This window comes from Chrysemys picta, chromosome 22 (genome assembly GCF_011386835.1).
Source record: "Chrysemys picta bellii isolate R12L10 chromosome 22, ASM1138683v2, whole genome shotgun sequence".
NCBI lineage: Eukaryota > Metazoa > Chordata > Testudines > Emydidae > Chrysemys > Chrysemys picta.
Window position 1 is genome coordinate 9,558,748 of NC_088812.1, and position 26,386 is coordinate 9,585,133.

At 48.5% G+C, this 26,386-nt stretch overlaps 1 protein-coding gene across 11 annotated transcripts in view; it reads left to right on the plus strand.

Annotated features, from left to right (window-relative positions):
* Nucleotides 1–26,386, plus strand: part of LOC101934815 (patatin-like phospholipase domain-containing protein 6) — an 85,464-nt gene that overhangs the window by 39,404 nt on the left and 19,674 nt on the right. For all 11 annotated transcript variants that reach the window (XM_065576299.1, XM_065576303.1, XM_065576301.1 and 8 more), the window contains 6 exons: nucleotides 343–466; nucleotides 1,492–1,605; nucleotides 21,791–21,866; nucleotides 23,654–23,794; nucleotides 23,878–23,941; nucleotides 25,572–25,740. In XM_065576299.1, coding sequence (XP_065432371.1) covers nucleotides 343–466; nucleotides 1,492–1,605; nucleotides 21,791–21,866; nucleotides 23,654–23,794; nucleotides 23,878–23,941; nucleotides 25,572–25,740 — 688 coding nt within the window. The remainder of the gene's footprint in view (nucleotides 1–342; nucleotides 467–1,491; nucleotides 1,606–21,790; nucleotides 21,867–23,653; nucleotides 23,795–23,877; nucleotides 23,942–25,571; nucleotides 25,741–26,386) is intronic.

Here is a 26,386-nt window from a genome sequence, read left to right on the forward strand (position 1 = left end):
GCATCCCAGTGCTCTGGGCGGGCGCTGTCCAGGCCAGCAGCCGTGCTGTTTCCAGAGGGGCCAGGCGAAAACTGCCCAGGTGCCTGTGACCCCTCCCTGGGACACAGGTTTTCACCTGGGCTGACCTGACTTCAACCCCTTCCTGGCTGCAGGTGTTGGATTGAGGGCAGCCCGGGTGCTCTGGGGATGGGGGCGTCCCAGCCCAGGGCAGGTGCCAGCTGGGGTTGTCAGACTCGCCGCTCACTGCACGCACTCTCCCAGCCCAGGTGGTAGGGGGCGCTCTCCCTGGGGCAGACACCGGCTCAGCTGGCTGACTCACCACTCGCTGCATGTGCTCTCCAGGCAGGGCGACAAGTCCGACTGCACCTACATCGTGCTGAATGGGCGCCTGCGCTCTGTCATCCAGAAAGGCAGTGGCAAGAAGGAGCTGGTCGGGGAGTACGGTCGTGGTGACCTCATTGGAGTGGTGAGCTTCCTCCGAGGGCACTGCTGGGGTGGGCCCTATCACTGCTTTGCACTCTCCCACCAAGGGTATGGGGCCGATCTCTGCAGACAGCACTGGGGTGGTAGGTGGGCCCTCTCTTAGGCTTGTTGTGGTGATGAACAGCTGCAAGTCAGGGGTGCTCAGGCCAGGCTGCTCCAAGGGTGCATCCAGGGGGTACAGTGTCCATTCCCTGCTTCTCCAGACCCTCCTGGTTTGGGTGCGAGGCAGATCGTCACCCTCTGCTGCTAGCACGTGGCACTCTACCTCCAGCCAGCGACTGTCCCTTATGCTCTTACGCTGCTGGCTGCTCCTGGGACATGGATTGGCCTAGTATTGGGGACTGGCAGAGGAGTCTCCGGGCTGGTCTGAGGAAGGTGGGGCTGGGCATCAAGACTCCTGGGTTCTCTTCCCAGCTTGGGAAGGGCTAGTGCAGGGGTGGCCAACCTGAGTCCGAGAAGGAGCCAGAATTTACCAATGTGCATTGCCAAAGAGCCACAGTAATACGTCAGCAGCCCCCCATCAGTCCCCCGCCCGCTCCCAGCGCCTCCCACTCACCGGCAGCCCCGCCGATCAGCGCCTCCCCTTCCCTCCCCCCACCTCCCGATTAGCTGTTTCATGGCGTGCAGGAGGCTCTGGGGGAGGAGGGAGGAGCGAGGGCACGGCAGGCTCAGGAGAGGGGGTGGAAAGGGGTGGAGTGGGGGCAGGAGCTGTGGCAGAGCCAGGGGTTGAGCAGTGAGCACCCCCTGGCACATTGGAATGTTAGTGCCTGTAGCTAACAGAGTTGGCGCCTATACAAGGAGCCACATATTAACTTCTGAAGAGCCGCATGTGGCTCTGGAGCCACAGGTTGGCCACCCATGGGCTAGTGGGTTAGAACAGAGAGCTAGGACGCCTGGGTTCTGTACCTCTCCCGGTGCCTCTCCCTATGATGCCAGGCAGACCTTGGGCTGGGAGGGCGAAGGACTCCCCTGCCCAGTCTCTAATGTGGCCTGTGTGCTCTTCTCTAGGTGGAAGCCCTGACCAGGCAGCCCCGAGCCACCACCGTCCATGCCGTGAGAGACACAGAGCTGGCCAAGCTGCCCGAGGGCACTCTGAACAACATTAAGCGCAGATACCCCCAGGTACCGGGGCAGGGTGGGTGCCATCCCTCCCTGCAGGAAACAGCCCATCCCAGTGCCTCAGCTGGCCACCCTGTGGGTGCTGCTCTCCAGGCAAGGGCAGCTGGGGTGGGGGCAAGTTGTGGTGAAGCAGGAGCTGACCTCTTGGGGAGAAAGCTGCCCAAGAGGTAGGCCTGAGAATCATACCACCACCAGGAGGAGGCAGATCTACATGACTGGGGACTCCCCTACTAAGGGTATGTCTACACTACGAAATTAGGTCGAATTTATAGAAGCCGGTTTTATAGAAATCGGTTTTATACCGTCGATTGTGTGTGTCCCCACATAAAATGCTCTAAGTGCATTAAGTCGGCGGACCGCGTCCACAGTACCAAGGCTAGCATCGACTTCCGGAGCATTGCACTGTGGGTAGCTATCCCACAGTTCCTGCAGTCTCCGCCGCCTATTGGAATTCTGGGTTGAGATCCCAATGCCTGATGATGCAAAAACAGTGTCGCGGGGGGTTCTGGGTTCATGTCGTCAGGCCCCTCCCCCTCCGTCAGAGCAACGGCAGACAATCTATTTGCGCCTTTTTACCTGGGTTACCTGTGCAGACAACATACCACGGCAAGCATGGAGCCCGTTCAGCTCAGCTCAGCTCACCGTCACCATATGTCATCTGGGTGCCGGCAGACGTGGTACTGCATTGTTACACAGCAGCAGCTCCTTGCCTTTTGGCAGTGGATGGTGTATTATGACTGGTATCTGTCATCGTCGTACTCCTCAGGGAGTTCGTTCAGAGGCACCTGGGCAGACATGTTTTGTCTCCTGGAGACTCAGTCCTGCCGGCAGTCCTATTGAACCGTCTTGATGATGATGGCTAGCAGTCGTAATACAGCATTTTCTGCCAAGCACCCAGAAGGTGCCAATGGCTATCAGTCATACTGCACCGTCTGCTGCCAGCTTAAGATGTAAAAAATAGATGGACCAGATTTGTTCTGTATTCATTTGTTTCCCCCTCCCTCTGTGAAATCAACGGCCTGCTAAACCCAGGGTTTTGAGTTCAATCTTTAGGGGGGCCATTCTGTGTGACAGTTGTTTGTATTTCTCCCTGATGCACAGCCACCTTTGTTGATTTTAATTCCCTGTAAGCCATGTCGTCACTCACCCCTCCCTCCCGCCGTCAGACAATAGTTTCGCGCCTTTTTTCAGCCCAGACGCCATAGCACTGGGATCATGGAGCCCGCTCAGATCACCGCAGCAATTATGAGCACTATGAACACCATGCGCATTGTCCTGGAGTATATGCAGAGCCAGAACATGCCAAAGCAAAACCAGGCGAGGAGGCGATTGTAGCGCGGTGACGAGAGTGATGAGGAAATTGACATGGACATAGACTTCTCACAAAGTACAGGCCCCAGCAATGTGCAAATCATGGTGTTACTGGGGCAGGTTCATGGCATGGAACGCCGATTCTGGGCCCGGGAAACAAGCACAGACTGGTGGGACCGCATCGTGTTGCAGGTGTGGGACGATTCCCAGTGGCTGCGAAACTTTCGCATGCGTAAGGGTTCTTTCATGGAACTTTGACTTGCTTTCCCCTGCCCTGAAGCGCCAGAATACCAGGATGAGAGCAGCCCTCACAGTTGAGAAGCGAGTGGCGATAGCCCTTTGGAAGCTTGCAACGCCAGACCGCTACTGGTCAGTCGGGAATCAATTTGCAGTGGGCAAATCTACTGTGGGGGCTGCTGTGATCAAAGTAGCCAACGCAATCAAAGACCTGCTGATATCAAGGGTAGTGACTCTGGGAAACGTGCAGGTCATAGAATCATAGAATCATAGATTATAGGACTGGAAGGGACCTCGAGAGGTCATCGAGTCCAGTCCCCTGCCCGCATGGCAGGACCAAATACTGTCTAGACCATCCCTGATAGACATTTATCTAACCTACTCTTAAATATCTCCAGAGACGGAGATTCCACAACCTCCCTAGGCAATTTGTTCCAGTGTTTAACCACCCTGACAGTTAGGAACTTTTTCCTAATGTCCAACCTAGACCTCCCTTGCTGCAGTTTAAACCCATTGTTTCTGGTTCTATCCTTAGAGGCTAAGGTGAACAAGTTCTCTCCCTCCTCCTCATGACACCCTTTTAGATACCTGAAAACTGCTATCATGTCCCCTCTCACTCTTCTCTTCTCCAAACTAAACAAACCCAGTTCTTTCAGCCTTCCTTCATAGGTCATGAACTGGACACAATACTCCAGCTGAGGCCTAACCAGAGCAGAGTAGAGCGGAAGAATGACTTCTCGTGTCTTGCTCACAACACACCTGTTAATGCATCCCAGAATCATGTTTGCTTTTTTTGCAACAGCATCACACTGTTGACTCATATTTAGCTTGTGGTCCACTATAACCCCTAGATCCCTTTCTGCCGTACTCCTTCCTAGACAGTCTCTTCCCATTCTGTATGTGTGAAACTGATTTTTCCTTCCTAAGTGGAGCACTTTGCATTTGTCTTTGTTAAACTTCATCCTGTTTAACTCAGACCATTTCTCCAATTTGTCCAGATCATTTTGAATTATGACCCTGTCCTCCAAAGTAGTTGCAATCCCTCCCAGTTTGGTATCATCCGCAAACTTAATAAGCGTACTTTCTATGCCAATATCTAAGTCGTTGATGAAGATATTGAACAGAACCGGTCCCAAAACAGACCCCTGCGGAACCCCACTCGTTACGCCTTTCCAGCAGGATTGGGAACCATTAATAACAACTCTCTGAGTACAGTTATCGAGCCAGTTATGCACCCACCTTATAGTAGCCCCATCTAATTTGTATTTGCCTAGTTTATCGATAAGAATATCATGCGAGACCGTATCAAATGCCTTACTAAAGTCTAGGTATACCACATCCACCGCTTCACCCTTATCCACAAGGCTCGTTATTCTATCAAAGAAAGCTATCAGATTGGTTTGACATGATTTGTTCTTCACAAATCCATGCTGGCTGTTCCCTATCACCTTACCACCTTCCAAGTGTTTGCAGATGATTTCCTTAATTACTTGCTCCATTATCTTCCCTGGCACAGAAGTTAAACTAACTGGTCTGTAGTTACCTGGGTTGTTTTTATTTCCCTTTTTATAGATGGGCACTATATTTGCCCTTTTCCAGTCTTCTGGAATCTCTCCCGTCTCCCATGACTTTCCAAAGATAATAGCTAGAGGCTCAGATACCTCCTCTATTAGCTCCTTGAGTATTCTAGGATGCATTTCATCAGGCCCGGGTGACTTGCAGGCATCTAACTTTTCTAAGTGATTTTTAACTTGTTCTTTTTTTATTTTATCCGCTAAACCTACCCCCTTCCCATTAGCATTCACTATGTTAGGCATTGCTTCAGACTTCTTGGTGAAGACCGAAACAAAGAAGTCATTAAGCATCTCTGCCATTTCCAAGTTTCCTGTTACTGTTTCTCCCTCTTCACTAAGCAGTGGGCCTACCCTGTCTTTGGTCTTCCTCTTGCTTCTAATGTATTGATAAAAAGTCTTCTTGTTTCCTTTTATTCCCGTAGCTAGTTTGAGCTCATTTTGTGCCTTTGCCTTTCTAATCTTGCCCCTGCATTCCTGTGTTGTTTGCCTATATTCATCCTTTGTAATCTGTCCTAGTTTCCATTTTTTATATGACTCCTTTTTATTTTTTAGATTGTGAAAGATCTCGTGGTTAAGCCAAGGTGGTCTTTTGCCACATTTTCTATCTTTGCTAACCAGCGGAATAGCTTGCTTTTGGGCTCTTAATAGTGTCCCTTTGAAAAACTGCCAACTCTCCTCAGTTGTTTTTCCCCTCAGTCTTGATTCCCATGGGACCTTACCTATCAGCTCTCTGAGCTTTCCAAAATCTGCCTTCCTGAAATCCATTGTCTCTATTTTGCTGTTCTCCCTTCTACCCTTCGTTAGAATTGCAAACTCTATGATTTCATGATCACTTTCACCCAGGCTGCCTTCTACTTTCACATTCTCAACGAGTTCCTCCCTATTTGTTAAAATCAAGTCTAGAACAGCTTCCCCCCAGTAGCTTTTTCAACCTTCTGAAATAAAAAGTTGTCTCCAATGCAGTCCAAGAATTTGTTGGATAGTCTGTGCCCCGCTGTGTTATTTTCCCAACATATATCCGGATAGTTGAAGTCCCCCATCACCACCAAATCTTGGGCTTTGGATGATTTTGTTAGTTGCTTGAAAAAAGCCTCATCCACCTCTTCCACCTGGTTAGGTGGCCTGTAGTAGACTCCTAGCATGACATCTCCCTTGTTTTTTGCCCCTTTAAGCCTAACCCAGAGACTCTCAACACTTCCGTCTCCTATGTCCATCTCTACCTCAGTCCAAGTGTGTACATTTTTAATATATAAGGCAACACCTCCTCCCTTTTTCCCCTGTCTATCCTTCCTGAGCAAGCTGTACCCATCCACACCAACATTCCAATCATGTGTATTATCCCACCAAGTTTCAGTGATGCCAACAATGTCATAGTTGTATTTATTTATTAGCACTTCTAGTTCTTCCTGCTTATTCCCCATACTTCTCGCATTTGTATATAGGCATCTAAGATACTGGTTTGATCTTTCCTCCCAGTTTTGTCCCGACTCTCCTTTCTCTCTGCCAATATAGCCCACACTCCCTCTTGTTTCCGACCCATCTCCCCGGTCTCCATGTTCCCCACTTACCTGTGGGCTTTGCTCACCTGTCCCCGTCGAACCTACTTTAAAGCCCTCCTCACTAGGTTAGCCAGTCTGTGTCCGAATAGGGTCTTTCCTCTCCTCGAAAGGTGAACGCCATCTCTGCCTAGCAGTCCTTCCTCAAATAGCATCCCGTGGTCTAGGAAGCCAAAGCCCTCCTGGCGACACCATCTTCGCAGCCAGGCATTCACCTCCATGATGCATCTGTCTCTGCCCGGGCCCCTACCTTTGACAGGAAGAATTGAAGAGAATACCACCTGCGCTCCAAACTCCTTCACCCGTACTCCCAGAGCCCTGTAGTCACTCTTGATCCGCTCAGTGTCACACCGCGCAGTATCATTTGTGCCCACATGGATGAGTAGCATGGGGTAGTAGTCAGAGGGCTGGATAATCCTCGACAATGCCTCCGTAACGTCTCGGATACGGGCCCCCGGCAGGCAGCATACCTCCCGAGATGAAATGTCAGGGCGACAGATGGGCGCCTCCGTCCCCCTCAGCAGAGAGTCTCCGACCACCACTACCCTACGTTTCCTATTCGCAGTGGTGGCAGCAGACTTTCCAGCCTTAGGGGTACGAGGCTTCTCCTCCTTTACTGTAGGGAGTGATTCCTTCTTTCCTGTATCAAGAAGAGCATAACGGTTACCTATAACCACGGCAGGAGGGTTCGGAGCAAGGGTGGAGCACTGCCTGCTGCCAGAAGTAACCAGCTGCCAGTGTCCACCCTGAGCCATCTCCTCCTCCACCAGTGGTGTATCAGCAGTCCTGTGTACTGGGACAGCTACCTCAGCTGTCTCCACATGGACACTGTCGAGGAATTGCTCGTGGATACGGATGCTCCTCAACCTAGCCACCTCCTCCTGTAGCTCTCCCACCTGCTGCCTGAGAGATTCCACCAGCAGGCACCTCTCACATTGGATGGTCATAGTGGATGGCTTTGCTGCAATGGGATTCCCAAACTGTGGTGGGGCAATAGACGGAACCCATATCCCTATCTTGTCACCGGAGCACCAAGCCACCGAGTACATAAACCGCAAGGGGTACTTTTCAATGCTGCTGCAAGCCCTGGTGGATCACAAGGGACGTTTCACTAACATCAACGTGGGATGGCCGGGAAAGGTACATGATGCTCGCGTCTTCAGGAACTCTGGTCTGTTTCAAAAGCTGGAGGAAGGGACTTTCTTCCCGGACCAGAAAATAACTGTTGGGGATGTTGAAATGCCTATTGTTATCCTTGGGGACCCAGCCTACCCCTTAATGCCATGGCTCATGAAGCCGTACACAGGCAGCCTGGACAGTAGTCAGGACATGTTCAACTATAGGCTGAGCAAGTGCCGAATGGTGGTAGAATGCGCATTTGGACATTTAAAAGCGCGCTGGCGCAGCTTACTGACTCGGATAGACCTCAGCGAAGCCAATATTCCAATTGTTATTGCTGCTTGCTGTGCACTCCACAATATCTGTGAGAGTAAGGGGGAGACATTTATGGTGGGGTGGGAGGTTGAGGCAAATCGCCTGGCTGCTGATTACGCGCAGCCAGGCATCAGGGCGGTTAGAAGAGTACAGCAGGGCGCGGTGCGCATCAGAGAAGCTTTGAAAACCAGTTTTGTGACTGGCCAGGCTACAGTGTGAAACTTCTGTTTGTTTCTCCTTGATGAACCCTCTGCCCCCTCCCCCGGTTTACTCTACTTCCCTGTAAACTAACCACCGTCCCCTCCCCCCTTCGAGCACCACTTGCAGAGGCAATAAAGTCATTGTTACTTCACATTCATGCATTCTTTATTAATTCATCACACAACTAGGGGGATAACTGCCAAGGTAGCCTGGGAGGGGTGGGGAAGGAGGGAAGGAGGGAAGGAAAAGGACACATTGCAGTTTAAAACTTTAACACTTATTGAAGTCCAGCCTTCTGATGCTTGGGCAGTCATCTGGGGTGGAGTGACTGGGTGGCCGGAGGCCCCCCCACCGCATTCTTGGGCATCTGGGTGAGGAGGCTATGGAACTTGGGGAGGAAGGCTGTTGGTTACACAGGGGCTGTAGCGGCGGTCTCTGCTCCTGCTGCCTTTCCTGCAGCTCAACCATACGCTGGAGCATATCCATTTGATGCTCCAGCAGCCGGAGCATCAACTCTTGCCTTCTGTCTGCAAGCTGACGCCACCTATCCTCTTCAGCCTGCCACTTGCTCTCTTCAGCCCACGATTCAGCCTGCCACCTCTCCTCTCGTTCATATTGTGCTTTTTTGCACTCTGACTGCCTCCACGCATTCTGCTGTGCTCTGTCAGCGTGGGAGGACATCTGCAGCTCCAAGAACATATCATCCCAAGTCCGCCGTTTTCTCCTTCTAATCTTCACTAGCCTCTGTGAAGGAAAAACATTTGCAGCTGGTGGAGGAGAAGGGAGAGGTGGTTAAAAAAGACACATTTTAGAGAACAATGGGTACACTCTTTCATGTTAAATTTTGCTGTTCACATTACACAGTACGTGCTTTTGTTACAAGGTCGCATTTTTCCTCTTATATTTGGGGCCTGCCGGTTTGGTGTGAGAGATCACTCACGCAGTGCAAGGCAACAGATTTCGGTTTGCAGGCAGCCATGGTAAGCCACAGTCTTTTGGCTTTTTTAACCTTCTTAACATGTGGGAATGGTTTCAAACAGTAGCGCCCTCATTTCCCATACCAAGCACCCATTGGGTTGGCCGTTTAAAATGGGTTTGCAATGTAAAAGGAGGGGCTGCGGTTTCCGGGTTAACATGCAGCACAAACCCAACTACCCCCCCCCCCACACACACACAATTCTCTAGGATGATCACTTCACCCCTCTCCCCCACCACATGGCTAACAGCAGGGAACATTTCTGTTCAGCCGAGCAGGAACAGGCACCTCTGAATGTCCCCTTAATAAAATCACCCCATTTCAACCAGGTGACCGTGAATAATATCACTCTCCTGAGGATAACAAAGAGAGATAAGGAATGGATGTTGTCTGCATGCCAGCAAACACCGGGACCATACGCTGCCATGCTTTGTTATGCAATGATTCCAGACTATGTGCTACTGGCCTGGCATGGTAAAGTATCCTACCATGGCGGACGGGATAAGGCAGCCCTCCCCAGAAACCTTTTGCAAAGACTTTGGGAGTACATGAAGGAGAGCTTTCTGGAGATGTCCCTGGAGGATTTCCGCTCCATCCCCATACAGACTTTTCCAGTAGCTGTACTGGCCGTGATTGCCAGGGCAAATTAATCATTAAACACGCTTGCTTTTAAACTATGTGTAATATTTACAAAGGTACACTCACCAGAGGTCCCTTGTGTGCCCTCAGGGTCTGGGAGCACGCCTTGGATGAGTTCGGGGGGGTTACTGGTTCCAGGTCCAGGGTGATAAACATATTCTGGCTGTTGGGGAAACCGGTTTCTCCGCTTCCTTGCCGTGAGCTATCTTCATTGTCTTCTTCATCATCATCATCATCTTCCTCGTACCCCGAACCTGCTTCCCTGTTGCGTGATTCTCCATTGATGGAATCAAAGCACACGGTTGGAGTAGTGGTGGCTGCACCCCCTAGCATGGCATGCAGCTCCGCGTAGAAGCGGCATGTTTGCGGCTCTTCCCCGGACCTTCCGTTTGCCTCTCTGGCTTTGTGGTAGGCTTGCCTTAGCTCCTTAATTTTCACGCGGCACTGCTGTGCGTTCCTGTTATGGCCTCTGTCCTTCATGGCCTTTGAGACTTTTTCTAATATTTTGCCATTTTGTTTACTGCTACGGAGTTCAGCTAGCACTGATTCGTTTCCCCATATGGCGAGCAGATCCCGTACCTCCCATTCGGTCCATGCTGGAGCTCTTTTGCAATCCTGGGACTCCATCATGGTTACCTGTGCTGATGAGCTCTGCGTGGTCACCTGTGCTCTCCACGCTGGGCAAACAGGGAATGAAATTCAAAAGTTCGTGGGGCTTTTCCTGTGTACCTGGTCAGTGCATCTGAGTTGAGAGTGCTGTCCAGAGCGGTCACAATGAAGCACTGTGGGATAGCTCCCGGAGGCCAATAACGTCGAATTCCGTCCACACTACCCCAAATCCGACCCGCAAAGGCCGATTTCAGCGCTAATCCCCTCATCGGAGGTGGAGTAAAGAAACCGGTTTAAAAGGCCGGACAAGTGCTACTAATAACAGCAGGGCCCAGGTTTTCCTGGATGTGATAGCTGACAGATTTCTTCACCAAACAGTCACCGAACCTACAAGAGGCAATTTTATTTTAGATTTGGTATTGGTGAGCAGTGAGGCCCTCATAGAAGAGCTGGTTGCAGGAGACAACCTTGGTTCGAGTGATCATGAGCTAATTCAGTTTAAACTACACGGAAGGATAAACAAAAATTGATCCGCACCAAGGGGCCCTGATTTCAAAAGGACAAACTTTTAATAATGACGGGAATTAGTTAGGGACATGGGCTGGACTGAAGAACCCAAGGATCTGAATGTGGAGGAAGCCTGGAATTACATTGTCCAAGTTCAGAAGCTCTCTGAAGCCTGCATCCCAGGCAAGGGGAACAATTTTGTCAGGAAGGGTTGCAGACCATGCTGAATGAACAAGCATCTCAAACAGGTGATGAAGAGAAAGCAGAAAGTCTATCCATTCCTTATAATGGGAAGGATCAGCGAGGAAAGCAACCTCTGCGGGGTCAGAAAGTGTAGGGGAGAAGTGAGAACTGCCGAAAGCCAAGCACAATTGCACCTTGCAAAGGAAATTAAAACCAACAGTTAAAGGTTCTTTAGGCATATAAATAAGAAGAAAACAAGGAAAGAAGAAGTGGAGCTGCTAAACACTGGGGATGGGGTGGAGATTAAAGATTATCTGGGCATGGCCCTGGCCCAACCCCAACTCCTAAACGACGAATACTTTGCCTTGGGTTTTAATAAGGGTAATGAGGAGTTTAGGGATAGCAGCAGAGTGGATAATGGGAATGAAGATATGGAAGTAGAAATTGCCACATCCGAGGTGGAAGTCAAACTCAAACAGTTCAAGGGGGCAGTGGGGAGGCAGATAATCTCCATCCAAGAATATTAAAGGAACTGGTACATGGAAATTGCAAGCCTGATATCACGGATTTTTAATGAATCTGTAAGCTCTGGGATTGTGTCTGTGATTGGAGAATTGCTAATATAGTTCCTGTTTTTAAGAAAGGGAAAAAAAGTGATCCAGCAAACTGCAGGCCTGTTAGTTTTACCTCAATTGTATGCAAGGTCGTGGAACAAATTTTGAAAGAGAAAAGTAGTTAAGGACATAGAGGTTAATGGTAATTGGGATAAAATAGAAAATGGTTTTACAAAAAGTAGATCTTGCCAGACCAATCTGATCTCCTTCTCTGAGAACTGCTTTTTTTAGACAAAGGAAATGCAGTAGATCTAATCTACCTGGATTTCAATAAGGCATTTGATTCAGTTCCGCATAAGAAATTATTTGTTAAAATGAGAATTGAAAGGTGGATGAGGAACAGGTTAAAGTGAAGACTACAACCAATCACACTGAAAGGTGAACGGTCAGGCTAGAGGGAGGTTATAGTGGAGTTCCTCAGGCATCTGTCTTGGGACCAATCTTATTTAACATTTTTATTAGTGACCTTGGCACAAAAGTGAGTGTGCTAATAAAATTTGTGGATGATGCAAAGTTGGGAGATATTGCCAATACAGAGCAGGACTGGAATATCACACAAGAAGAGCTGGATTACCTTGAAAGCAGGATTAATAGAAGTGGGATGAAATTTAATAGTGCACTTAGCGACTAACAACAAGAATTTTTGCTATAAGCTGGGGATGTATCAGTTGGAAGTGACAGAGGAGGAGAAAGACAGGGGTGTATTGGTTGATCACCGGATGACTATGAGCCACCATTGTTATGTGGCTGTGAAAAAGGCTAATGCAGTCCTAGGATGCATCAGATGTGGTGTTTCAGTAGCGACAGGGACGTGTTAGTACCATTATACAAGGTACTGGTGAGATCTCACCTGGAATACTGCGAGCAATTCTGGTCTCTCATGTTTAAGAAAGATTACTTCAAATTGGTACAGGTGCAGAGAAGGGCGATTAGGATGATCAGAAGAATGGAAAACCTACCTTCTGATAGGTAGACTCAAAGAGCTTGGCTTGTTCAGCCTAACCACATGAAGGCTGAAGGGAGATCTGATTGCTCTCTATGAATACATCAGAGGGATAAATATTGGGGAGGGGGAGGAGTTATTTAAGTTAAGGGCCAATGTGGACACAAGAATAAATGGATATAAACTGCCCATCAGTAAATTTAGGCTTGAAATTAGATGAAGGTTTTTAACCATCAGAGGAGTGAAGTTCTGGAGCAGCCTCCCAAGGGGAGCAGTGGGGGCAAAAAACTTAACTGGCTTCAAGACTGAGCTTGAGAAGTTTCTGGAGGGGCTGGGGTGATGGGACTGCCTACAATGGCATGTAGTCGATCTGCGACTGCTAGCAGCAAATATCCCCAATGGCTGGAGATGGGACACTAGATTGGGAGGGCTCTGAGTTACTACAGAGAATTCTTTTCCAGGTGCCCGGCTGCTGGGTCTTGCTCACATGCTCAGGGTCTAACTGATCACCAGATTTGGGATCGGGAAGGACGTTTCTCCTGGGTCAGATTGGCAGAGACACGGGGGGGGGGGGGGGGGGTTCGCCTTCCTTTGCAGCATGGGGCACGGGTCACTTGCAGGTTTAAACTAGTGTAAATGGTGGGTTCTCTGTAACTTGAAGTCTTTAAATCAGGATTTGAGGACTTCAGTAACTCAGCCAGAGGTTCGGGGTCTATTCCAGGAGTGGGTGGGTGAGATTCTATGGCCTGCAATGTGCAAGAGGTCAGACTAGGTGATCATGATTGTCCCTTCTGGTCTTAAAGGCTAAGGGTACGTCTACAGTATGAAATTAAGGTGAACTTATTCTATTCGAAATTTCGGACGCGATTTTATACATTTGGTGTTGTGTGTCCCCACTAAAGCGCGTGAATTTGGCAGAGTACATCCACAGTATCGAGGCTAGCATCGAATGTCGGAGCGGTGCACTGCGGGAAGCTATCCCACAGTTCCCACAGTCCCCGCCGCCCATTGGAATTCTGGGTTAAGCCCCCAGTGCATGATGGGGCAAAAACATTCTCGTAGGTGTTTCTGGGTGTGTGTCGTCACTCCCTCCTCCCTCCGTGAAAGCTACGGCGGACGCCATACTGCCAGCAGATGGTGCAGTACGGTGCACCGCCTGTCTCCTGGTACTATGAATCCACCTCGCATGTCCTCTCGTCTTTCTATCTACTCTTTTATCTAACCATTTCCCGCCTTTTTTTCGGCCACCGTGAACCGATCAGCACAGCTTCCGCCACAAACTCTGCTCTCCTGCACCTTACTTTTATAGCAGCTTTTTTTTAATGCAAATTTAGACCAGATTTAAAATCTGGGTTTGTGTTCGTTGGTTTGTGTTCGTTGGTTTTTGTGCTGCTTTTTTTTTTAGGTGTTGTTTTAATGCTGCTCAAAGAGGGTGTTTTTTAAAGAAGGTGCTTGCTTTTAATTTTTGAGGCCGTTAATATGTTTGCTTTTTTTTATTGGGCCCACCTGACAACTTGTATTGTTCTTTGCTTTGGCTTCCATTTTTTTTTTAACTGTTGGAGCTGTTTGGAGGTGGGTGTTTTTTAAGCCTTACTTATTTACACCTTATTTAGTTAATAGGGCAATTGATTACAGAGTGGGGGGGGGGGAGATTTTATTGTACTTTTAGCAAAAAGGCACGTGTGTTTTTTTTTTTTTTTTACTTTAACTAACTATACTATTTTTAGGGGCTATAACATTTGATACAAAGTTTTTTACCAATTTTCTATATAGGGATTTAATACAAAGTTGTATGAAAATAGAGAGGCACAATGCCAAGTTATATGAAATACAAAATAACATTATGCAAGATGCAATGTTATAAAGATTTATAGAGATAGTTAAATACAGAGATTTCTTTACATTGTCCCCCTTTTGACCTCTCAAGAACAATTTTTGAGTGGTTACCATTTAAAATTTTTGTTTTAAAGCTATGTATTGGGTTATGATTTTAGAATGTGGTTTTAATTTGGAATACATTTGTTTTATTTAGCAGCACATGCAGAGCATTAGAACTAACATAACAGTTAGGATTACTAATAGAACAATGATGGGATGGAAAATTATATTTAGGACTGCTGACCAGGTGGGTGACCAACCTTTAAACACATTGTACCAGTGGTGGATACTTAATTGTTTTGCCTGTTTAGCCACCCTGAGTATTTTTTTTTTTTAATGGAGGATAGCAACGCATTGGACTTTTAATTTAAAGGTTGTGGGTTTGAGTTTTACCAGAGTTGCCAGGCTTACAGGAGGGGTTGGAGCCCCACCTAGAGTTTTCTGGGGCTGATACAGCATAGGTGCATCCATAATTACCAGGAGTAATGTTTACCCAGACTTGGACTGATATGAGTGCGAAGACCCCCTGCAGCGTGTTGTTGGGGACTGGTATTTTTTTTGTGGTGTGTTTGAACTGGTTTAGTTATACCACTGAATTTTTTATTGTGAGTCCGGATGTTTTGTTTTCAGTGCGTGAATTATTATTAAAGTTACTGGAATTTAAATGCTTTATGCCTTGAGCGCCATTTGCTGGTTTGGGTTTGTTAGCGATGTTGGTATTTGTAGCTTAAGAAAACAATTTTAGTTGCAAGATATGAGCCCATTTTAGCTTGCCCTTTTTATTTATTTGGTACACCAAAGGGCTGAGCCGGTTTACAATAGAATATGGACCTATTTATTTAGATTAAAATTGGGTAAAAAAAAAGCACAATTTAAAAATACATAACCAGATTTTTGGGCTTCCAGAGCTGGGAGTTACCAGCTTTTTGCTTATGGAGTCTGTTATTTATTTTATTAATGGCCTTATTAATTTGGTATTGCAAGGTTAATTTGTTTTTCTGTAATTGCTTGAGCCACTGAAAATAATTATGTTGTGGTGTTACCACATTTATTTTCCCTGATTTTAAACCCATTTGTGTGGGATTAATTATTAGTTTTATTGGCTGTTCAAATAAAATTTGAAATGGCTGGATTTCTGTTTTTAGCCGGTTGCTACTGCGGATGGCAGCCAGAATTAGAGGCAGCTTTTTTGGCCAATTTTTTTTTAGTATTACTTACCACCTTTTTTAGGGCTTTTTTAATAGTGCGATTTATGCGCTTTACTTGCCCTGATGATTGAGGGCGATAGGGGATGTGAAATTTTTGTTTAATACCTAAGGCTTGTAATAGGCTAGTAAACATTTTTTTTTTACAAATGCTCCTTTATTGTTTGAATTTATTATTTTAGGGGTTTTATAACGACAGACCATTTTAGTAAATAATTTTTTTGCAGCTTTTGTGGTGGTGTTTTTTTTAGTGGGGAATGCCTTTACCCAACCAGAGAAGGCATTTATGATTACCAGTAGGTACTGAAACTTTTTTTGGCTCCGTGGCAATTTGTTTATGTAATTAATTTGTATTTTATGCCAGGGACCTACTTGGTTTTGGTGCATAAGGGGCTGGTAATGTGGTGGCCGGGCTTTATTTTGAGCACACCTGATGCAATTTTGAACCCAAGTTTTAACATTATTTTTTATACCTTTTTACTGGGCTACGTTTTTTAGCCTGCTTAGCGTCCATTTTATTTTTTTGTGCATGAACTGATGTGCAACATTAACCAGTTTTTGTTTTTGGGGGGGTTTTGTTTGGGGAATTTAAACAGTTATTGTTATTAATAAGTTTATTAATTGACTGCGGATTTCCCATTACCTTTTTCGCCTGACTTTTAGTTGCTACTGCAGCTATATTATACTGCCGTGCTATGCCATTTACTTTATTATTTTAAAAAGCCTTTGGAGTGTTTTGTTTGCTATGTGCCTTTACATGTTTGACCTTTAAACAGCCAGGATGTTGTGTTACCCATTGGTAAATTTATTTTTACTTTTTTACATACACAATGCTTTTTTAATTTGCTGCCTTTTACCCATTTTTTTTTTTTAGTTATGCATCCAGTATTGTATTTTCTTGACACAGAAATTACTATTTGCATAGATAAACACAGGTTTGGGGTTGTTTTTATATTGCTGTAGTACCCGATATATGACATGGAGTTTAGCATGCTGGGCTGACCCATGATTTAAATATTTTTGTAGTATTTTTTCTTTCAAGTTAATTGCTGCATATTTAATTTTTTTTATGCCTTTAATTACCATTGAGCTCCCATTTGTGAACCACACGTGTTCCTTTATTTCAATGGTATTTAGTTTCTTTAAGGGGGGTGCCTGTATCAGGGCTATTTTTTTTGCTTTAAGGTAACCTTGGGGCAGTTATGTTTTTTTTTTTTTTAATTAGAGCGTGGGTTAATAGGTCAGGTTTAGACACGGTTTTGGTGGTGACTTTTTTGTTTATTAATGTGAGGATTTACTGAGCCATGCGGGTGTTTGAGACCTTGCCCCCAACCAGTTTCCCCGACAGAATGTACTTTAAAGGGGTGTGGGTACTTTGGATTGTTAGGGGAGCCGTTTCAGTTAGGGGTTTAAAAGACTGGACTGCCCACACCGCTGCCAAACGTTTCCTTTTACAGGGATTAAAATTTATTTCTGGCCCCTGTAACTTTTTAGATTTGTAAGCTACCGGTACCAGTTTGTTTATTTTATTTTTTTGGAATTGCAGAGCAGGGGCGGTCAGGGCTTTTTGTTTAAGCACCCTTAGAGCCTCTTTTTGCTCTGACCCCCACTTTTACTTTATTTTTTTTAAGCAGTTTTCACAAGGGCAGTGTAATTTCAGCATATTTGTAAAAATGAGGTTTTAGAAAATTAAACCCTCCCAACAAGACCCGTAGGGAATGTTGGTTGGTAGGAGCCGGCTTTTTTATCAGGGCTCTTACTTTTTGTTGGTCTACCTGCCTCCCTTTCTTTTTTATAACAATGCCTAGATAAGTTACTTGAGACTGGACCAACTGGGCTTTTTTTAAGCTAACCTTAAAACCAGTTTTTTGGATTAGAGCCAAAACATTTTTAGTTAATTGTTGTACCTGTGCCTTAGTTTTCCCCAAAATTAAAATATTATTTACATAGGAAAACACAAAGGACCGATTTTGTGGGCTAAGGCGATTCAGCATGTCTATTACATGTTTGTGAGCTATAGCTGGGTTATTGTGAACTCCTTGGGGTAGACGCTGGAATGCCCATTGCTGCCCATCGACCGTGAAGGCAAATCTATTTTGTGAGTCTGGGTGCAATGGGATAGGAAAGAAGCAATTAACTAAATTAATGACTGAGAAATACTTTGAAGTAGCCTGAATCTTTTGAATTACCTGGGTCATATCTGCTACTATGGGGCCATAGGGATTGTGCCTTTGTCAACACGCCTATAGTTAATAGTTAAACGCCAAGATTTGCCGTCTGCCTTAAGGACTGGCCAGACGGGAGAGTTAAAAAGGGAGTTAGTTTTTTGAATGACCCCCTGCTGTTCTAAGTCCCGGACTGTTTGCTGTAACTGTGTTTCAGCCTCCTTGGGATAGGGGTATTGTTTTTGAGGGGGTACCAAATCCCCAATGATTTTTACACAAGCCTGTATTTTTTCACAGTTTTTTTTTTTAGTCCAGATAGTGGGGAATTGTGAGCGCCACACCTCAGCTTGCTGAGTTATTGTGGTGGTGGCTACTGGTTCCCCTTTGGTTAGAGGGGTTCTCTGTTTCACTTTTTCCTTATGGGGAGGGGGCATGTCCAGTTTTAATAAAGTGCCCCATGGTAAATTAATTATTATGCAATTTTTAAATAGCCAGTCTGTGCCAAGAATTAGATTATTTGTTATGTCTGGGGTCTGGATCAGATCTCCGTGGGTTTTAAACCCTTGCACGGAGAAAAGCACTTTTGTTCACTTTCATTCTGTACTGGGCTTTCCTTGAAAGGACTGCAGTGTGATTTATTTGATTTTAGTGCCGGCTGGTGGCTGAGTTTTAATTAGCGAGACTGCAGCTCCTGTGTTAATTAAAGCCAATGTAGGAGCACGTGTGCCCTGCTGGATATAAATACATAGTTGACCTTCGGGGTCCCATGCAATTTTACTGATGAACCTTCAACGTGGTGCTCCTACATATGGAGGAGGTTTAATATTTAGAGGGTTTTTCTATACTGTATCTTCTGGGAATGGGAGGGGGTCCGTAAATACAGAAGGAGTAGGGGGAGGGAGAGGGGCTGTCGGAGTTAGTATGCTCGCTACTCTCCCCTTCTTAGAAAGCATCTGAAGTTTAAAAGCTTCTGCCAATAAGTTTCGTGTGGGTGCCCTGTTCCACTTGTTTTTATCTGCCCCGTGTTGCATTAACACCTTTCAGGCCATGAGGGTCTTTTTTAGTTAACTCTTTCTTGCCTGGAGCTGGGGTGTCTGTTTTAAATTTCTGGAGGTCTGGGTACAAATTATTCCTTTGTTTTTCTTCATAATACCCTTTACCCCGAGATCTACCTTTAGTGTGTGCTCCCCATGCCCCAGTTATGCCTTTATTGCCGCTTTTATTAGAATAAGTAACTGAGGGCTCTAATGCTGTAACATACGCCACTTGTTGGTTTTTTTTATGGTAGGGGCAGGACCGGAATATGTAAGTATTTGCCGGACCATGTCTCTTAGTTCCCGTAATGTGGCCGGCTGGCCGGGTTGCCACACTTCCAGTCTTATTGCATAAAACGGTTGTAAGGAGGCAGCGCATTCTCTTAAAGAATCTACACTGAAAGGCACCAGGTCCAGTTTAGTGGCCGTATTACGTGTAACTAAGCCAGCCATTATCTGCATGAGACCCCATCGGGTTTAAAACGTTTCAGGGTTCTCATCAGTTTCCTGTGAAATCGCAATGGCTTGGGCCACAAAATTACGCCTGCCCATTAGTTCTGCAAATTTTGTTAGAACATTCATTAGCTGGTAATTCCCATTAATTCTGAACCTGTCTATAAGCCCCCGCATATCTGGGGCTGCACAAATGCTCATTAAGCAGTGCAGTTCGTGTGAGTTTAGATCCTTTCTTTTTTTCAGTCCAAGAGCATTTACACTCCATCTAGAGACATTTTTTTTGTTTTAAAATCCCCAGCCACTTTGCCATGGCCTGGAGATCGGAGGCAGAAACAGGCACTGTTGTTACTGTTTCACTCCCACCACCCTTTCTTGTGGTGGTGACTGTTCTCTTTGTTATTGTTGAAATGGCATTTTGGCTCTCGGAGGAGGAATTTACCCAAATATCCCCTTCCCAATTTCCAGAGGGGTCTAAGAAGTCTGCCCCATCTGGGGTCTCAAATATTCCTTTTTCTGAAGTTACTGCTGCAACTTGTTTGTTTGCAAATTCCAATTTTTCTTTCAGTTGTTTGATAAGTGATTTACAGTAGTTATGGTCAATAGGGGCGTTCCCCTGTTTTAAAGTTAACTTTTTGACCATTTTCTGTAATACCTGATTTTCTTTTTTAAGTCTCCCCTTCTCTTTGGTAGGCTTCTGTAAGATTTGAGAGTGTTGTTTTAACTTTCTGTACCCATCCTTAAGGGAGTCTAGCTGGGTTTGGCTGCTAATGGACAAACATTTCCATTTCTCTGCTTTTGCAGCAGAGGCTTGTAAATCTTGGTGCAGTTTCTCCTTTTCATTTTTACATCCAGCCAATCGAAGGAATACCTGATTACAGGTTTTCCATAGAAGCCAAACTGCAGCTGCTTCTTTTTTTATTTGAGGGTTTATATATTTGAGCCAATTTATTTTCTAGGTCTGAAATCGTATGGACATCCGCTAACACTTGATCAGACCAAGGGCTGTGTCCAAATTTTTGCAAAATTTGTTCAAAAGGGGAAACATCTTTTACAAACGCCAATTTTTCAGTCCCCTCTTTGGGAGCCTTTTTAAAAGACTGCTTACCTTTAAACATTTTTTAGTATACCCAACTGCCTATTGGGGCTTAAATAGCAATGCTTATCCTCTTTACTAATACCTTTTAGTATACCCAACCTCCTATTGGGTTTAAATAGCAATGCTTATTCTTTTCGCCTGGAGCAAGAAATTTAATTCTTCTTCCTTCTTTCTACTGCCGGCACTCTACGACGGGGGAGCGAGAAAGCTACTTTTTCTTCTCTCTATACCCGGCCTCCTACCACCGGGGGTGTGCACACCTTAATGATCGATTACTTTTTAATACTCAATATCAAAGTTTGTTTCTTTACTTAATAAATGCTTGTGGTACCTTTCCCCCTTTCGCAATTCTCCACCAAAATGTTGTACTTAAAGTACTATACAGGATCTTTTCAGGGGAATTAAGGCAAAACTCCACATTTATTAGTAATACAGGTATCAATTAATACTTTTTAATATATATATGTATATATATATATATATATATATATATATATATATAAAATTACAGTTATGCATTCACACACACAGAGAGACACAAACACACTCTGTTTTGCTGTTGTTACCAACTAGTTGCTCCCCTTAACTGCACTGGCCAGGTGAGTTAGATGCGGGAGGGGTGGAGCCGGGCTTTTGCCGATTCGGATCGATGCTCCGATGGTGACAAGACGAGACCCGGGGTCCTTCTGCAAGACACCTCACTTTTAGAGCAGCTTTCCTCTCGTGCAAATCTAGACCAGATTCAAAATCTGGGTCTGTGTTTGTTGGTTTGTGTTCGTTGGTTTTTGTGCTGCCTTTTTTTAGGCGTTGTTCCAATGCTGCTCAAAGAGGGTGTTTTTTAAAGAAGGGGCTTGCTTTTAATTTTTGAGGCCGTTAATATGTTTGCTTTTTTTTATTGGGCCCACCTGACAACTTGTATTGTCCTTTGCTTTGGCTTCCATTCCCTCTCCAACTGTTGTAGCTGTTTGGAGGTGGGTGTTTTTCAAGCCTCATTTATTTACACCTTATTCAGTTAATGGGGCAATTGATTACAGAGTGGGGGGGGGGGGGAGATTTTATTCTACTTTTAGCAAAAAGGCACTTTTTTTTTTACTTTAACTATACTATCCTTAGGGGCTATAACATTGGATACAAAGTTTTTTACCAATTTTCTATATAGGGATTTAATACAAAGTTCTATGAAAATAGAGAGGCACAATGCCAAGTTATATGAAATACAAAATAACGTTATGCAAAATGCAATGTTATAAAGATTTATAACGATAGTTAAATACAGAGATTTCTTTACACGGGGCCCAGCCACCAGGGGGCGCAGGAAGTGTTTCACACCTGTCCCTCCAGGGCAAACTGCACTCCATGCCATATCCAAGCCAAGCAGGCCCCTGAGCCCTGGCACTTGTTCTCCTCTCCCCCCCCCCCCCCCCACACACACACACCTTGGCCCTATGGGGTGGGCTGGCAGACAAGAGCATCCCTGGGATTCCTGGGCTGAGTCCTGCCCCTCTCCACATGCTCCGCACTCGCCCCAAGTCCCCTCGTCTCTGACTGGGTTGGCTGCTGTTCCTGACAGGTTGTGACCCGCCTGATCCACTTGCTGAGCCAGAAGATCCTTGGGAACCTACAGCAGCTGTGCGGGCCCTTCACAGGTAGGGGCCTTGGGGGGGAGGGTTAATTTGCAGCTTGCCCTAATGGGGGTGCAGCCTGTCAGAGTTACAGAGGCCCCAGCATGCCATGCAGGGCCCTCTGTCCCTAGCCGGGGCTCCAGGCTGTGACTCTATCACCGTGCAGGGGAGGTGGCTTAGTGCTTAGGGTTACCATATTTCAACAATCAAAAAAAGGACGGGAGGAGCCCCGCCCTAGCCCCGCCCCCATCCTATCCTAGCCCCGCCCCTGCCCCTTCCACTCCCTCCCACTTCCTGCCCCCTCAGAACCCCCAACCCTCCCCCCCACTCCTTGTCCCCTGACTGCCCCCTCCTGGGACCCCTGCCCCTAACTGCCCCCCCAGGACTCCACTCCCTCCCTAAGCCTCCCTGCCTCTTGTCCCCTGACTGCCCCCTCCTGAGACCTTCCCCACATCCTAACTGGCCCCCTAGGACCCTACCCCCTACCTGTCCCCTGACTGCCCCAACCCTTATCCACACCCCCACCCCCTGACAGCCCCCCCCAGAACTCCTGACCCATCTGAACCCTTCTGCTCCCTGTCCCCTGACTGCCCCCTCCTGGGACCCCTGCTCCTAACTGCCCTCCAGAACCCCACCCCCTACCTCAGCCTCCCTGTGCCTTGTCCCCTAACTGCCCCCTCCTGAGACCCCCCCCACCTGTACCCTGACTGCCCAAAACCTTACACCCCCAACCCCCAGACAGCCCCCCCCGAACTGCTGACCCATCCAACCCTCCCCCCTGCTCCCTGTCTCTTGACTACCCCCCCCTCCACCCAGAACCTCCCTGCCGCTTCTCTGACCCCCGGCCCCCTTACTGTGCTGCAGAGCGGCGCGCTTGGCAGTGGGGGAGGGGAGCAGGGTCTGAGCTCCAGACTGCCGGAGGCCCGAGGCGAACGGCCGGCCGGCGATCTGCGAATGCAGGGGTGGGAGGGGGAGGGAGGGAGAGAGAGGAGGGGACTGGTTTCAAGTTGCAGGGGAGAGGAGGGGGAAGTGAAGGAAGGGCTCTGGCTGCCGGAGCCCGTGCGAGTGGCACGATCCGACCGGCTGCCCTGTAAGCCCCGCATGCTCTGCATGGGGGGGGAAGTCCGGACATTGACAAATTCCCCCCGGACGCTATTTTTAACTCAAAAAAGCCGGACATGTCTGGGGGAATCCGGACGAATGGTAACCCTATTAGTGCTGGCGTTTTCCTGCTTCTCCTCCCCCAGCCATAGTCAAGACCTGAGGAGCAACTGGCAGAGCTGCTGGGGACGGACCCACCCTGGGGATTAAAGCAGGGCTCCAGGGGTAGAAGCAGGAGCTGCTATGGCTGGAGCTGAGAGCCAGGCTCCCTGGCTGGGGTGGGAACCGGCTCCTCTCCTCGTGGGCCACGCCAGCTCTGATGCTAGGTGCCACAGGGCAGAGCTCCAGGCCGGGTCCTGCAGTTGGTCAGTTGATAGGGTTGCCAACCCTCACAGTTTTGCCGGAAGTCTCCTGGAATCGGGCTCTATCTCCTGGAGGCACTGAAGCCTAACCAGGAGATTTTAGGCTGCTAAAAGTCCGGCGGCACAGTGGGGCTAAGGCAGGCTCCCTGCCTGCCCTGGCCCCTTGCTGCTCCCAGAAGCGGCCGGCACATCCCTGTGGCCCCTGGGGGGGAGGGGTCAGGGGGTCTCCACACACTGCCTACCCCCTAAGCAGTGACTTCTCAGCTGCCATTGGTCGGGAACTCTTGGTTGGTGGCTGTCTTGCCCTCTGGGCCCCTCGGACGGTCAGTCGCTCTGTCTTGCCCACAGGCTCCAGTCTTGGTGTGGCCTCTAGCTCAGAGCTAACCAACCCAGCCAGTAACCTGTCCACGGTGGCGGTGCTGCCAGTGTGTGACGATGTGCCCATGGCAGCCTTCACGCTGGAGCTGGAGCATGCCCTCAACGCCATAGGTGAGTGAGGGCCAGGGCCTCGCTCTGCTCCCAGCCATGCTTGGGATGCAGGCCCGGCGTGATGGTCCTGTTCACTCTTCCAGGTCCCACCCTGCTTCTGACCAGTGACATCATCCGAGCACGACTTGGTGCCTCAGCACTGGACAGGTAGGGGACTGGCACAGGCGGTAGGTGGGCTGAAGGGGCTGGCTCCTAGTCCCTGATCTCTTTGTTCTCCATAAAAGGGCACCCCCACCATGTGGGGCCTGCAGGGCTGTGCTATGGGGCTTGTGTCATTGGGGCACAGAGGGTGGGGTCTAGCTGTCTGATAGCAGGGCCCTATCCAGGAGAGGGTGCAGCAGGGGATCTTTATTGGAGATGGGCTGGAGCAATGGGAAGGGGGTGGTGAGTGTCCTGGTGTGGTGGTGGTGGGGAACATAGCTGGGGGGGCTGCTCGTTAGGAGATTGGAGCAGGGTGTCCTCCTGGTTGCTGGCGGGTAGCAGAGGATCCCTGTTGGAAAGGGTGTGGCATGGGTCTCCAGGATCGGTGCTATGGCCCCAGCTTTGGAACAGTCCTGGGAGAAACCCCTTCAGTGAGCCAGACCCCCTAGGGGTCTCATTCTTCCTCCAGGACAAAGCCCCACAGTTTCACTGCCTCCTTAGGCTGGACCTCTGGGCCTTCAGCACCCCTGCTTGACACTAGGAGCTCCACTCAGCAAGTCCAACTGAGGCAGATCCCTGAGGGAGATTTGTACAATCTTAGGGAGCAATGCTCCTCCTCCACCAGCATCCGCAGGGACACCCAGGCAGCGCTGTCACACGAAGAATTATTAGTTGGCTGGAAAATAGCAAAGGAAGTCCTTGGCTAGCGCAGAGAAAAGGAAGTTTACAGCAGAGTCCATCCTGGTCAGCACAGAGCCCAGAGCTCTGTCTCTGATCGCTCTGTCCCAGTTCAGGTGTGCCCCCAACTGATTCCCACAGCCCACACTTAACACCCCCATCTTCCCTCCCCCAGTTCTCTGTTCCCGAACTGGGGAGATGCGGCTCAGCCCCCCGCTGAGAGGGGAAGTCCATCTCTCTGGGTCGTTGATCCGTGTCTGGGCAACTGGATTTCCCATTGTCTTCTCAAGAGCTAAAGCCCCAGAGAGCTAGGAGCTGTTCACACCTGTGTTTTTTAGCCTGGCCAGAAAGCAAACAGACCTTCCTCACACCCCACTAGGTAACAATGCAGCATATAAGGGAAACTGAGATATACATAGGCTTCATAAAAATATTACAAAAAACCTTCCACTTTGTCCGAGCATGCAGCTGGGGAACTGCATATGGGGACCTTGGGGGAAGGGTCCCCATTGGGATCCGGGAATCTGGTAGAGTGAAGGAGGGGCTGCATGGTGGGAGCTCGGAGGAGGGCCAGAAGTAGGGATTGAAGCAATGGGGTGGGACAGGACAGAGCTGGAGGCTGCCTGCTGACCAGGGGCGGCTCTATGTATTTTGCTGCCCCAAGCTCGGCAGTGAGGCAGCCTTCGGTGGCACGCCTGCAGGAGGTCCACTGGTAACGCGGATTCGGTGGCATGCCTGTGGGAGGTCCTCCAGTCCCGCGCCTTCGGCGTACCCACCGCCGGATTGCTGCTGAAGCCGTGGGACCGGCGGACCTCCCACAGGCATGCCGCCGAAGGCAGCCTGACTGCCGCCCTCACAGTGACCGGCAGGCCGCCCCCCGCGGCTTGCCACCCCAGGCACACGCTTGGTGCGCTGGTGCCTGGAGCCACCCCTGCTGCTGACATCCCCTCCCTGGCAGCATCCAAGAGTACCGGCTGTCGGGCTGGCTGGCGCAGCAGGAGGACATCCACCGCATTGTGCTGTATCAGACCGACTGCACGCTGACACCCTGGACTGTGCGCTGCATCCGTCAAGCTGACTGCATCCTCATTGTTGGGCTGGGGGACCAGGAGCCAGCCCTAGGCAAGGTGAGGTGAGGCTGGGGCCCTGTGTACAGTGCCTGGGGGAACGCTGCATCCCGAGCCCATGGGGGTGGCCAGCATGGTCTGGGATGTTGCATTGGCCTGTGGAGTGCAGCCTGGAAGCACTGTCGGGGCTCCCTTGTCCCCACTCTCAGATGATAGAGCGATTAGGGTCACTTTGTGAACTGGACACAAGCAAACAATCTGTGTTTTGATGTGGCTTTGAGTAAATGTCTACATCTACGAGCAAAGACTGTAGGCCAGGGATGGGCAAACTTTTTGGCCTGAGGGCCACATCTGGGTATGGAAATTGTATGGCGGGCCATGAATGCTCATGAAATTGGGGGTTGGGGTGCGGGGGGGCTGAGGGCTCCGGCTGGGGATACAGACTCTGGGGTGGGGCTGGGGATGAGGGGTTGGGGGTGCAGGAGATTGTGCTGGGCTGGGACCAAGGGGTTCGGAGGGCGGGAGGGGGATCAGGTCAGGGGTGCAGGCTCCAGACGGCGTTTACCTCAAGCAGCTCCTGGAAGCAGCGGCATGTCCCCTCTCCAGCTCCTACATGGAGGCGCAACCAGGCGGCTCGGCGCGCTGCCCCGTCCGCAGGCGCCACCCCTGCAGCTCCCACTGTCTATGGTTCCTGGCCAATGGCAGC